This window comes from Panulirus ornatus, chromosome 50, assembly GCF_036320965.1.
Source record: "Panulirus ornatus isolate Po-2019 chromosome 50, ASM3632096v1, whole genome shotgun sequence".
Taxonomy (NCBI): Eukaryota; Metazoa; Arthropoda; class Malacostraca; order Decapoda; family Palinuridae; genus Panulirus; species Panulirus ornatus.
In genome coordinates, this window is record NC_092273.1 from 4,642,511 (window position 1) to 4,654,965 (window position 12,455).

Below are 12,455 nucleotides of genomic sequence, written 5' to 3' on the forward strand. Positions count from 1 at the left end.
CATGAATCTTCAAGTATTCACATACTAGGACAGCACAGTTACCAAGATGCCCATAAAGATGAAGAAAGTAGATAAATAAAACCTGGGTACGTAAGGAGTGACTGCATTTAATACCGTATTTGCCATTTTGAAGTGACTGTTCATAAACTTTAACTTTGCATTGAATGATATTTAGATCCAGCAAGTTCTCCATGGAAAAGTCAATTTTCTATCAAAGGACAAGAAGTCTTTCATTCAAGAATATTCTCAAATGTAATATCAAATACTGGTAAAGAAGTCAAGATATTCTTGGCCTATTTTTTCCTTGATAAATAAATATAAATTGCAGTCATTAACAGTACGAGATCCTTTGATATTCTTTACATAAGGTTCAACATTGAGTTCTCTGCTGAGGCTTTAACCATGTGAGGTATGTTGTAACACGTTTGGGTAGAAGAACCAGGTAAGGGAGTACATGTGTACACATTATGGCTATCAAATGGTGGGATGTGCACACAAGACTGAGAAAGAAAATAACTATGTTGGTGGTGTGATGAAGAAGGAATGTGCATTGAGGGGCAAATGCCATGCCTACATGAGACACACATCACTACTGTATAACAGAGGGCAGATGGGATGTGTCAAAAGTTTACTGCTTCTTAAATCATAAGTTTTTAATTGAAATTCATATGCTCTTTACATCAGTTTGAAAGTCAACAGTCAAGAAAGAATTCCTAGGATTACAGAGAGGGCTTTGTGGCATATGAAGCAAATTTATTATAGTTTGGGCAAATTCCATTCTGAACAGACTGTTTAAAAAGCATGACTGGTTATCCAGGCAAAAATTTGTATCTTTTGTAAGGTTAAAATGAACTGGTCTTCAAACTATCTTCAGAGTTATGGGAAAAGTTGGTGATGTTTACTTATGGAATTTATGATCTCGGGTAAATATGGAGTAATTGATGTATGTTGGCAGCTTTCAGGCCTAATTTCAAGGTCTTTCCAAAAATCTTTGAAACACCTAAAATAAAAATAAATAACTAGGATGTATATTTCTAGACAGATAGTCAGCACAAATCTGGTGTCCCTATCTAATCATGAATTATGAATGCAAAGTTGGTCAAATGAACAAATTTATGAATTAAATGGGTAACTGATATGAGAATGGATGAATCTAATGGTCTTGAATACTGATTTTGAGTCATTTAGTGTGTCTAAGAATTAAGTGACCTCTGTGACATTTTTAAAAATATTACAGAAAATTTATGTAAAAGGATGCTAAAATAATATAGTTTTACAAAAATCAAAAGAAACATATTTGAAAGCAATAAAACTCAAATCTTTCTACTCTGGGCAAAATTACTGCTTATCGTATACTTTACACAATTCTTTCCAAGAGAGTATTCATTAATTCATTAATTCATCTTAATGATGGGAATAATAGTAACTAGTGAAGGAGATTACAAAAACAGTAAGAGTACACATTTATTTCAAATATATAACACCAACTACCAATAACATTCGAATTTCTACTGTGATTCACTTTTTACATCAAGTTCTTTATCTACCTTAGAATCATTCAGTATAAATTTGAATACAAAACTTGTCCAGAGAGAAAGAATAGCAATAAAAGTAAGGCAAAACCTCATACCTTTGAACCATGTAGGATAACCCCACATTGCTAGATCCATATACCCAGTTAAGCCAAGTCCTGCAATGACAGTCAGCATACCAACAGAGTGGGGAGCTATTAGTCCTATCCAAGCAATAAGTGATGGAGTGACACTATATCCTAAATTATGCCAATCAGGTGGTTGTGAGCTACTCTCTGGCAATGTTAGTCCCCATCGTACACCACCTAGGAAAGAGAGAATGGAGGCCCCATAGAAAAGCTGGGCTTGAGCCACATCTGGTTCAAACACCCCAGATGTGACCATATAAACAGGAGCTGCTACAAAAGGTATCAGTCCTGAAAACCCCAGAGCTAGTGCGGGGGTAGGAGAATGTCGTACCTGAAAACAGAATTAAGAAAGAAATCAGTGATGCATTAATATTCATGATTCATATGACTTTACTTATAAAAACACACACGCTGTTAACAGAGTCCTAACACACACACAATGTCACCAGAGTCCTATTTTAGGAGGACTGTTGAGACAAACTCAGCTGGGAAATATTGAAATAGCTTTTAAGTATATGAATAATGAATATTTAGCAAGCTAATTATACCTTACATAATGCTAAAACTAGAATATGCTTCTCAGGTTTGGTCACTGTACCCATAGAAGCACAAAGAACTCATAGAGAAGGTTCAGAAAAGGGCAACAAAGGTGGTACCAAAAACACAAGCTAAGCTACAGGGAAAGGCTGGAGGCTTTACCAGCCATGGAAGAAAGAGGACTTAAGGGTGACCTGATCACCACCTTTAAGGAACATATAAAATTTGAGGAACCTTGGAAGCTTGGATCTCCACAGAATCTCATCCTGCTTATGAAACTTGTAATGGAAGTGAAACCTGTGCAGCCACTTGATAGTTTATTCTGTTTAATGTAACATGATTCTAACTGTAACTTCCCACATTCAGTCTTTGCCTAGTAATTATATCTTTGTCCAAAAGTAAAACATAATACTAGGAAAAATAGATCTGAATGAAAAGTTGGCTTACAGCTTGTGAATGCCCACTGACAAATCACTGATGAAAGGAATGACCCCTCTTCTGACCATTTTTTTAAGTGTTCTGTCCTACAATTTGATGACGGTCTTTACTGAAGCCCTATGAAGAAAGACAATGTCATGCATGTCCATAGCCAATTAAGTATAGTATGAAGAAAAATATACCTAACCTAAAAACAGTGATTTTTAAGAGTAGAATTTCTAAAAAATTTTGAACAGGAGTAATATTTAATCATGGTATATCACTAGTCATGAGCAATAACATCCTTTTTGTCAAAAATACAAAAAACGGTGATCTTTATGACACTCTGAAGACCACGATCTTACCTGTTTGACATTATCTAAAATGGCTATAGCAGTGGTTTTTTTGTCTTCCTTGAATTTATAACACTGAGATGTATGGAAATGCTGGGCTACTCCATCTGTAAATATTAACAACTAATACTGCTTTGTATCAAAACAAATAGAGATATAATTCTACATACAGAAAGATATAAAATACAAAATATATGAATACAGGTACATCCTCCTAACCTACAGTTGAAAGTGACTTCTTGCTTGCAGCTTTGTCATCTGAAGGAAGAGTCTAGGAACACCTCCAGCACAGAAATACATATATACTTTATCATATATATATTTATTTATCATACTTTGTCGCTGTCTCCCGCGTTAGCGAGGTAACGCAAGGAAACAGATGAAAGAATGGCCCAACCCACCCACATACACATGTATATACATACATATCCACACAAGGACGTATACATACCTATACATCTCAACGTATGCATATATATATATATATATATATATATATATGAGGGGGGAGGGGGATGGTATTACATGTGTGGCAAGGTGGCGATGGGAATGAACAAAGGCAGTGTGAATTGTGTGCATGGGTATATATGTATGTGTCTGTGTGTGTATATATATGTGTATATTGAGATGTATAGGTATGTATATTTGCGTGTGTGGACGTGTATGTATATACATGTGTATGGGGGTGGGTTGGGCCATTTCTTTCGTCTGTTTTCTTGCGCTACCTCGCAAACGCGGGAGACAGCGACAAAGCAAAATATATAATAAATAAATATATATATATATATATTTATTTATTTATTTTTTTTGCTTTGCCGCTGCCTCCCGCGTTTGCGAGGTAGCGATATATATATATATATATATATATATATATATATTTTTTTTTTTCTTTTTTTTTCATACTATTCGCCATTTCCCGCATTAGCGAGGTAGCGTTAAGAACAGAGGACTGGGCCTTTGAGGGAATATCCTCATATGGCCCCCTTCTCTGTTCCTTCTTTTGGAAAATTTAAAAAAAAATGAGAGGGGAGGATTTCCAGCCCCCCGCTCCCATATATATATATATATATATATATATATATATATATATATATATATATACACACAATTTCCCACATTTGTGGGGTGGCATCCTTACAGCAAGAAGGATATTTTCCAGGACCATACAGACCAGCTCTATGCACACCCAAGTGAACTATAAATCTGCCTGAATGCTGAACTCGATCCATGTCTCACGTGTAGCACAAGTGCAGAGCATTTCTTCTGTATCACAGTACCTGTTATTGTGTTATTGGTAGCCTCACCATCATCCTATTTCTTTCCAATAACATTTTTTTTTTAGTATATTTACATGGATATCAAAATCTCAAGACTGGTACATGGTACAAAGATCTATTTTGTACTCTTAAACAACACAGTAATTTCAAACTAAATTAAACAATACATTATATAAATAATACCTATGTGTATAATAAACTAAGTTGTAGATGGTCAGATGCTGAACACGAAATTATCCTCTATGTAGCCTACAGAATCTCTAAATCATATGCGTGTCCAAACCCTCAGTAGGTGTAGTATCTTCTGTCTTCTGCTGGGGATGGTGATCGACGGTATGTATCCCGTGGTGAAGGTGACCTCCGTGGTGGAGTTCGACTGCGATATATATATATATATATATATATATATATATATATATATATATATATATATATATATATATATATATATATATAGGGTTAGGGAAAATGATTTGGTAAACAGAGAAGAGGTAGTGAAAGCTTTGCGGAAGATGAAAGCCAGCAAGGCAGCAGGTTTGGATGGTATTGCAGTGGAATTTATTAAAAAAGGGGGTGACTGTATTGTTGACTGGTTGGTAAGGTTATTTAATGTATGTATGACTCATGGTGAGGTGCCTGAGGATTGGCGGAATGCGTGCATAGTGCCATTGTACAAAGGCAAAGGGGATAAGAGTGAGTGCTCAAATTACAGAGGTATAAGTTTGTTGAGTATTCCTGGTAAATTATATGGGAGGGTATTGATTGAGAGGGTGAAGGCATGTACAGAGCATCAGATTGGGGAAGAGCAGTGTGGTTTCAGAAGTGGTAGAGGATGCGTGGATCAGGTGTTTGCTTTGAAGAATGTATGTGAGAAATACTTAGAAAAGCAAATGGATTTGTATGTAGCATTTATGGATCTGGAGAAGGCATATGATAGAGTTGATAGAGATGCTCTGTGGAAGGTATTAAGAATATATGGTGTGGGAGGAAAGTTGTTAGAAGCAGTGAAAAGTTTTTATCGAGGATGTAAGGCATGTGTACGTGTAGGAAGAGAGGAAAGTGATTGGTTCTCAGTGAATGTAGGTCTGCGGCAGGGGTGTGTGATGTCTCCATGGTTGTTTAATTTGTTTATGGATGGGGTTGTTAGGGAGGTAAATGCAAGAGTTTTGGAAAGAGGGGCAAGTATGAAGTCTGTTGGGGATGAGAGAGCTTGGGAAGTGAGTCAGTTGTTGTTCGCTGATGATACAGCGCTGGTGGCTGATTCATGTGAGAAACTGCAGAAGCTGGTGACTGAGTTTGGTAAAGTGTGTGGAAGAAGAAAGTTAAGAGTAAATGTGAATAAGAGCAAGGTTATTAGGTACAGTAGGGTTGAGGGTCAAGTCAATTGGGAGGTGAGTTTGAATGGAGAAAAACTGGAGGAAGTGAAGTGTTTTAGATATCTGGGAATGGATCTGGCAGCGGATGGAACCATGGAAGCGGAAGTGGATCATAGGGTGGGGGAGGGGGCGAAAATTCTGGGGGCCTTGAAGAATGTGTGGAAGTCGAGAACATTATCTCGGAAAGCAAAAATGGGTATGTTTGAAGGAATAGTGGTTCCAACAATGTTGTATGGTTGTGAGGCGTGGGCTATGGATAGAGTTGTGCGCAGGAGGATGGATGTGCTGGAAATGAGATGTTTGAGGACAATGTGTGGTGTGAGGTGGTTTGATCGAGTGAGTAACGTAAGGGTAAGAGAGATGTGTGGAAATAAAAAGAGCGTGGTTGAGAGAGCAGAAGAGGGTGTTTTGAAGTGGTCTGGGCACATGGAGAGAATGAGTGAGGAAAGATTGACCAAGAGGATATATGTGTCGGAGGTGGAGGGAACGAGGAGAAGAGGGAGACCAAATTGGAGGTGGAAAGATGGAGTGAAAAAGATTTTGTGTGATCGGGGCCTGAACATGCAGGAGGGTGAAAGGAGGGCAAGGAATAGAGTGAATTGGAGCGATGTGGTATACCGGGGTTGACGTGCTGTCAGTGGATTGAATCAAGGAATGTGAAGCGTCTGGGGTAATCCATGGAAAGCTGTGTAGGTGTGTATATTTGCGTGTGTGGACGTATGTATATACATGTGTATGAGGGGGGGGGTTGGGCCATTTCTTTCGTCTGTTTCCTTGTGCTACCTCGCAAACGCGGAAGACAGCGACAAAGTATAATAAATAAATAAAAATATATATATATATATATATATATATATATATATATATATATATATATATATATATATATATATATTTATCCCTGGGGATAGGGGAGAAAGAATACTTCCCACGTATTCCCTGCGTGTCGTAGAAGGCGACTAAAAGGGGAGGGAGCGGGGGGCTGGAAATCCTCCCCTCTCGTTTTTTTTTTTAGTTTTCCAAAAGAAGGAACAGAGAATTGGGCCAGGTGAGGGTATTCCCTCAAGGCCCAGTCCTCTGTTCTTAACGCTACCTCGCTAATGCGGGAAATGGCGAATAGTTTGAAAGAAAAGAAATATATATATATATATATATATATATATATATATATATATATATATATATATATATATATATATCTTCTGTTTCCCATTTTAGAAAGTTAATACAAGGAGGGGAGGATTTCCGGCCCCCCGCTCCCGTCCCCTCTAGTTGCTTTCTACGACACGCGAGGAATACGTGGGAAGTATTCTTTCACCCTTATCCCCAGGGATAATATACATATATATATACACACACACGCACACACACATACACACACATACGCACATACACACACACACACACATACATATATATACATATGAAAAGTGTAAGAAACAATTTAGAAAAACAAACTTTTAGCTTGAAATGAATGAAAAAATGAACGTCACATAATGGTTCAACCTCTGGCTATGGAAAAGGACGTGTGTATGTACATGTGTATGGGGGGGGTTGGGCCATTTCTTTCGTCTGTTTCCTTGCGCTACCTCGCAAACGCGGGAGACAGCGGCAAAGTATAAAAAAAAAAAAAAATATATATATATATATATATATATATATATATATATATATATATATATATATATATATATATATATATATATATATACATATACACACACAGACATATACATATATACACAAGTACATAATTCATACTATTCATAATTCACATACTTTATATATACACAAAAAATTATTCGACACATGCACAATTAAACTAAAATATTTCCAATACAACCTCATCTGAAAATGCTTGGCACTCAGTTTTTTGAAACAACACTAGATCCTTTTCATCCATACCACTCTTTAACTAACCCCAATGAAGAAAAACAAGCTGACTCCTGCCCCACATTTCAACAATTTATACACACAGATTCCAATTTTGCAGGCAAACACAACAGTGAAAACACATACAAACACCAAAATAACTCAATAAGCATTAAACAACCAATCTCCCAATCAAGTTTTGAATACCATCCCACCAGACATACACCCATCTGAAACTCAACCCCAAGGACAAGTACGAGTCATCTGCATTCTGGAAACCACCCATCACTCTAGTACCTCATACACCATTTCAACACATCACAAGACCCTTCATGTCCAAGATGCAGCTTTCACAATGAAGACACAAAAACAATTACTCCTAAGTAACTCTATGTCAGTGGTGTATCTAGGGTATGGCAGGTAGGGCAGGCGCCCTGGGCGCCGCTTGAAAGGTGGCGCCACTCAACAGGTTTGTTTTTTGACATATGCTATCCGATTGACATTTTTAATGGTTTGGTTTCGTGAGATTAAAAAGAAACTTGCCTACTTTTCAACTATAGTAATATTTTGCTACTGTCAGTTGCATTACCACTTCTACATTACAATTTTGATCAAATAAGTCAACTTTAAATCTTTAAGAGTTTACATGAATTTAAATTTGGCCTAAATCTTCAACAATCTATAATTACACTGTATATATTTTTATATACATCCACTGCATGTACATTTTTAATCAAGCCAGGGGCACAATTTCAGTGCTTGCCATAGGTGTTATTTCCCCTAGATATGCCTCTGAATAGTTAGGGGTACTTTTTAGCTCAAAACACTTTTTGTTTCAAAACTGAAAGACAAGATATTTAAACACTTTTATACTTGAAATAATCATGGAAAACGTATCATAATGCTCTCATTTACCAATAAATGCTCATTAAATATGATGCAATGGAGCAGAAATATCTTAAAACTGACTTCATTTAATAGCTTGATTAAGTGTCATTAAGATGACTAAACTTTATTTTAACACCATATTTTTATTCAGCATGAAAAATACTTCTTATAATGAGTTTATAAAGGAAATCTTTTTTTCTGGGAAAAATACTAAAAATTGAAGGTAACAGTTCAAGGTATTTTTTGGCACCAAAAACTTTTTGTTTCAAAATTGAAAGATAAGATATTCAAACACTTCTATACTTGAAATAATCATGGAAAATATATCATAATACTCTTAGTCACTGATACACACCAAGTAAATATGATGCAAAGCAGAAAATATTTCAAAATTGACTTCATTTAACAGCTTAATTGAATGTCATGAATATGACTAAACGATGTTTTAACACCAGATTTGTATTCAGCATGAAAAATACTTCTTATGATAAGTTTTTAAAGGAAATTTATTTTTCTGAGAAAAATACCAAAAATTGAAGGTAATAGTTCAGGGTATTTTTTAGCTCAAAAAAGTTTTTGTTTTAAAATTGAAAGGTAAGATATTCAAACACTTCTATACTTGAAATAATCATGGAAAATGTGTCATAATGCTCTTAGTCACCGATACATACCCAGTAAATACAATGCAAAGGATCGGAAAATATCTGAAATCAAATTCATTTAACAGCTTAATTGAATACCATAAAGATGACTAAACAATATCCTAATACTAGATCTCTATTCAGCATTAAATATACTTCACATATGAGTTTTTAAAGGAAATCTATTTTTCTGAGAAAAACGCCAAATATTGAAGGTAATAGTTACTGTGGCATATCTAAGGTATGGCAGGTAGGGCAAGCGCCCTGGGCACCACCTGAAGGGGGGAACCACTCAACATGTTTGTTTTTTGACATATGCTACCCGATTGACATTTTTAATGGTTTGGTTTTGTGAGATTAAAAAGAAACTCGCTTGCTTTTCAATTATGGTAATATTTTGCATTACTGCTTCTACGTTACAATTTTGTTCAAATGAGTCTTGAACTTTAAGTATTTAAGAGTTTATATAAATTCAAGTTTGGCCTAACTCTTCAACAGTTTATAATTTTACTTTTTCCAAAAGAGGGAACGGTGGGGGTGGGACACATATACAAACAAACACACACACACACACACACACACACACACCAAGTGATGATGTTCCCTCTGAGGCTCAGTCCTCTGTTCTTAATGCTACCTCACTAATGTGGGGAATGGCAAATACGTATGAAAAAAAAGAAAAAAATTTATATACATCCACTGTATGTACATTTCTAATCAAGCCAGGGGCGCAATTTCAGTGCTTGCCATAGGCGCTATTTCTCCTAGATACGCCCCTGCCCTATGTCCACCTCCAGACATATACATAACATCACTGCTTTTTTGCCTGTGGTCCCCTCCCAGGTAGTGTGGCTGGTTTCCATGAGTGCTGCAAGGAGCCCTTACATGGAACTCCTGGGGTAGGAAAGTAGGATTGTTGTTATTATTATCATTATTACTATTATAATCATTATTATCATTACTATCATTATCATTACCATGCTTGACTGCCATTTCTTGTATTCATCATTATCATCATATTCTCCTTATTATATAAACCAGGACCTTTCACTGAAGGAACTCTTGCAGCTTAAAGATGGCTCTACCTCAAGAAGCAGGGAAATGAACTCTTTGAAATAAGAAGTTCCTTGATGAAACGGTACTCCCTTTCATCAACAGATGATAACAGAGCTTCACCAAAGATGACTTTATACTTATGCTGTAAACACAAGCAGATGGAGTACAGTAACACTAGAAGGTAAGGTAAGGCACACATTTAAAAAATAATAAATACGTATGCGTTACACACGACAGCTAGAGGACAGATGTACGAATTAGGTATTTTTTGTCTGTTCCAGTCATTATCTCACTAATGTGGGGAAATGGCAAACACGTATGAAAAAAAAAATACCTTTCAGAAACTTATGCATTACATCAAAACAACGATCTGGATTAAACTGATGAGATCCCTGAATCTCAAATAGCCAATATAGTACTATTTTCACCTAATCATCTTATCTACAACACACCACGATTGACTTCTTCCTCAACCTACACATTACTCATCGATATACACAGAAAACTAACTTGCATGTAACATATGCCATTGTCCATACTTCATTCAAAAACTTAAAAAAAATAATTTCACAAGAAGCAGTGAAATAAGGATAATAGTCTTGCATGATTTTTTTCATAATTTCATCTATTACAATTAGAGTTAAAAAGAATACAATTACACCAATTAATATGAGATCTCTCCTAAGATATGCAAATTTAAAAAACAGACCCAACCTAGTTTCTCCTGCAAAATACACTACTGTTAAGGAAATGATGGTGCAGTGGAAAAAAAAGTACATAATGAGATAGAATAAATACATAAATTGAATGAATGAAGTAGAACAGCAACTTGAGTATCTGAATTTTAATATCATAAAATAAATTCACCCAGTAAATGGGGAGATCTGTGGAAAGCCAGAGGGACTGTAAGGAAAAACTATGATAGGCATGTTCCCACCTGTGTAAAGTGGCAGTAAAAAATACATTTTGTCCTAAAAGACAGCTTACCAGTGATTCTTACAAGTTGCCTTTGAGTCCATGCAGAATCAAGGGATCCCACTACCATATTACAGAATGGAGAACGGCATCTTCCTAGCCACCACAAGGACGTCATCATGCCCTATTGAGATTTTGTCTTTAAAATCACAAAACAATCATCAAATCTAGGAAAAAAAGTCAAAACAAAACACACATTCACTTTAGTATTCAGTGAACAACTATGAATATATCCTCCATCACAACTGTAACGAGCTGAAAATTTCCTTTCATTAGAGTGGCTAAGTAAACTTATACGACTCTCTTCCATGTACCTCTAATTATTGCTAAAATTATCAATTTCTTAATCAGAATGTTCAACTCCTACTTTTCAAAAGGTCCTAATAAAGAGAGGTATACTTGCATGAATATACAAAATGCAATTTTCCATGTTAAACAAAGTTTTGCTCTCTACATATACTCAACCCCATCACTATAAAAAGATGGTCGTCTTTTTGTAGTACACACCAAGAAAGATGTAAGATGCATAATGCCCGATTCCTGATTATTACTTTAAATATATATGTTCCAAATAATACTCTAAATACTAATCAAATGAATGTAAATGACATAACTTTTGTAATTTTTTCAAATAACGAAAATGTAAATTCAGGTTGCAATGGAAAGTTATGCGAGGTTTTCATAGGTTCCACTGATATGTTGAATAACTTTCTTTTCTTCTATCCTACATTTTCCATCATCATTACAGCATCATAATGTGTTCAAAATCATGATTTCCCGGTCTATATCAACTTCATGAGGCATCAGGAATTTAGTTACAGCTCTTCTCTCAAAAACCTAAACCATTATATCAGTTCCCTGAAATTGGTACATGATCATTTAAACATTACCAATGGCATGACATATTGCAAAGACAAGATCTATTTTTTGGTAATTACCATTGGCTCATGAAAACGTCTTACCCAAATTTCTGATCAACACTTTGGACACTCGTTTTCATGTATATATCTATGATTTCTTCTACATGTAGTTTTAACTTAGCTCTTTTGCTTTCACTTACTGTACATATAATTCAAGTGGAACGTGGAACGTTCCTTGTGTTGTTTTGATGATTATATTCAACTGGAACTTAAAATGCGACGATCTCTCTTGGCTTTGTGTACGTTCGTGCAAGGGGTAAAAGCGATCCGAACTACAATCCGGATTGTAAATGACTGCGTCACTGACTGAGACTTTTTTAAGAGAGAATTTGAGAATAACCGAATGAAATGATAATAAAAGAAAAAGTTGAGTTGACGATGATGGACAAAACAGAACAAAATGAATCTAATAAGGACGAAGAAACGTAATAAAGAAGTATATAGATAAGTAAACTCGTAGTGAATAATCAGGGACGAAAAAAA

The 12,455-nt window shown here is 35.6% G+C and overlaps 1 protein-coding gene across 2 annotated transcripts; it reads right to left on the reverse strand.

Moving 5' to 3' along the window:
* Window positions 1-1,451: 1,451 nt before the first annotated feature.
* LOC139764524 (transmembrane protein 69-like) lies at window positions 1,452-12,249 on the reverse strand. Of its 2 annotated transcripts, XM_071691195.1 has the most exons (4): window positions 12,113-12,249; window positions 11,065-11,176; window positions 2,980-3,074; window positions 1,452-1,991 (listed from the first exon to the last, which is right to left on the reverse strand). In XM_071691195.1, exons 2-4 carry the CDS (start codon window positions 11,171-11,173, stop codon window positions 1,509-1,511), a joined length of 687 nt encoding a protein of 228 aa, XP_071547296.1. In that variant the 5' UTR covers window positions 11,174-11,176; window positions 12,113-12,249; the 3' UTR covers window positions 1,452-1,508. The 2 variants fall into 2 exon arrangements, with proteins under 2 accessions (XP_071547296.1, XP_071547297.1); XM_071691196.1 differs by lacking the exon at window positions 11,065-11,176 and having other exon boundaries at window positions 12,113-12,223.
* Between the last annotated feature and the right edge of the window lie 206 nt (window positions 12,250-12,455).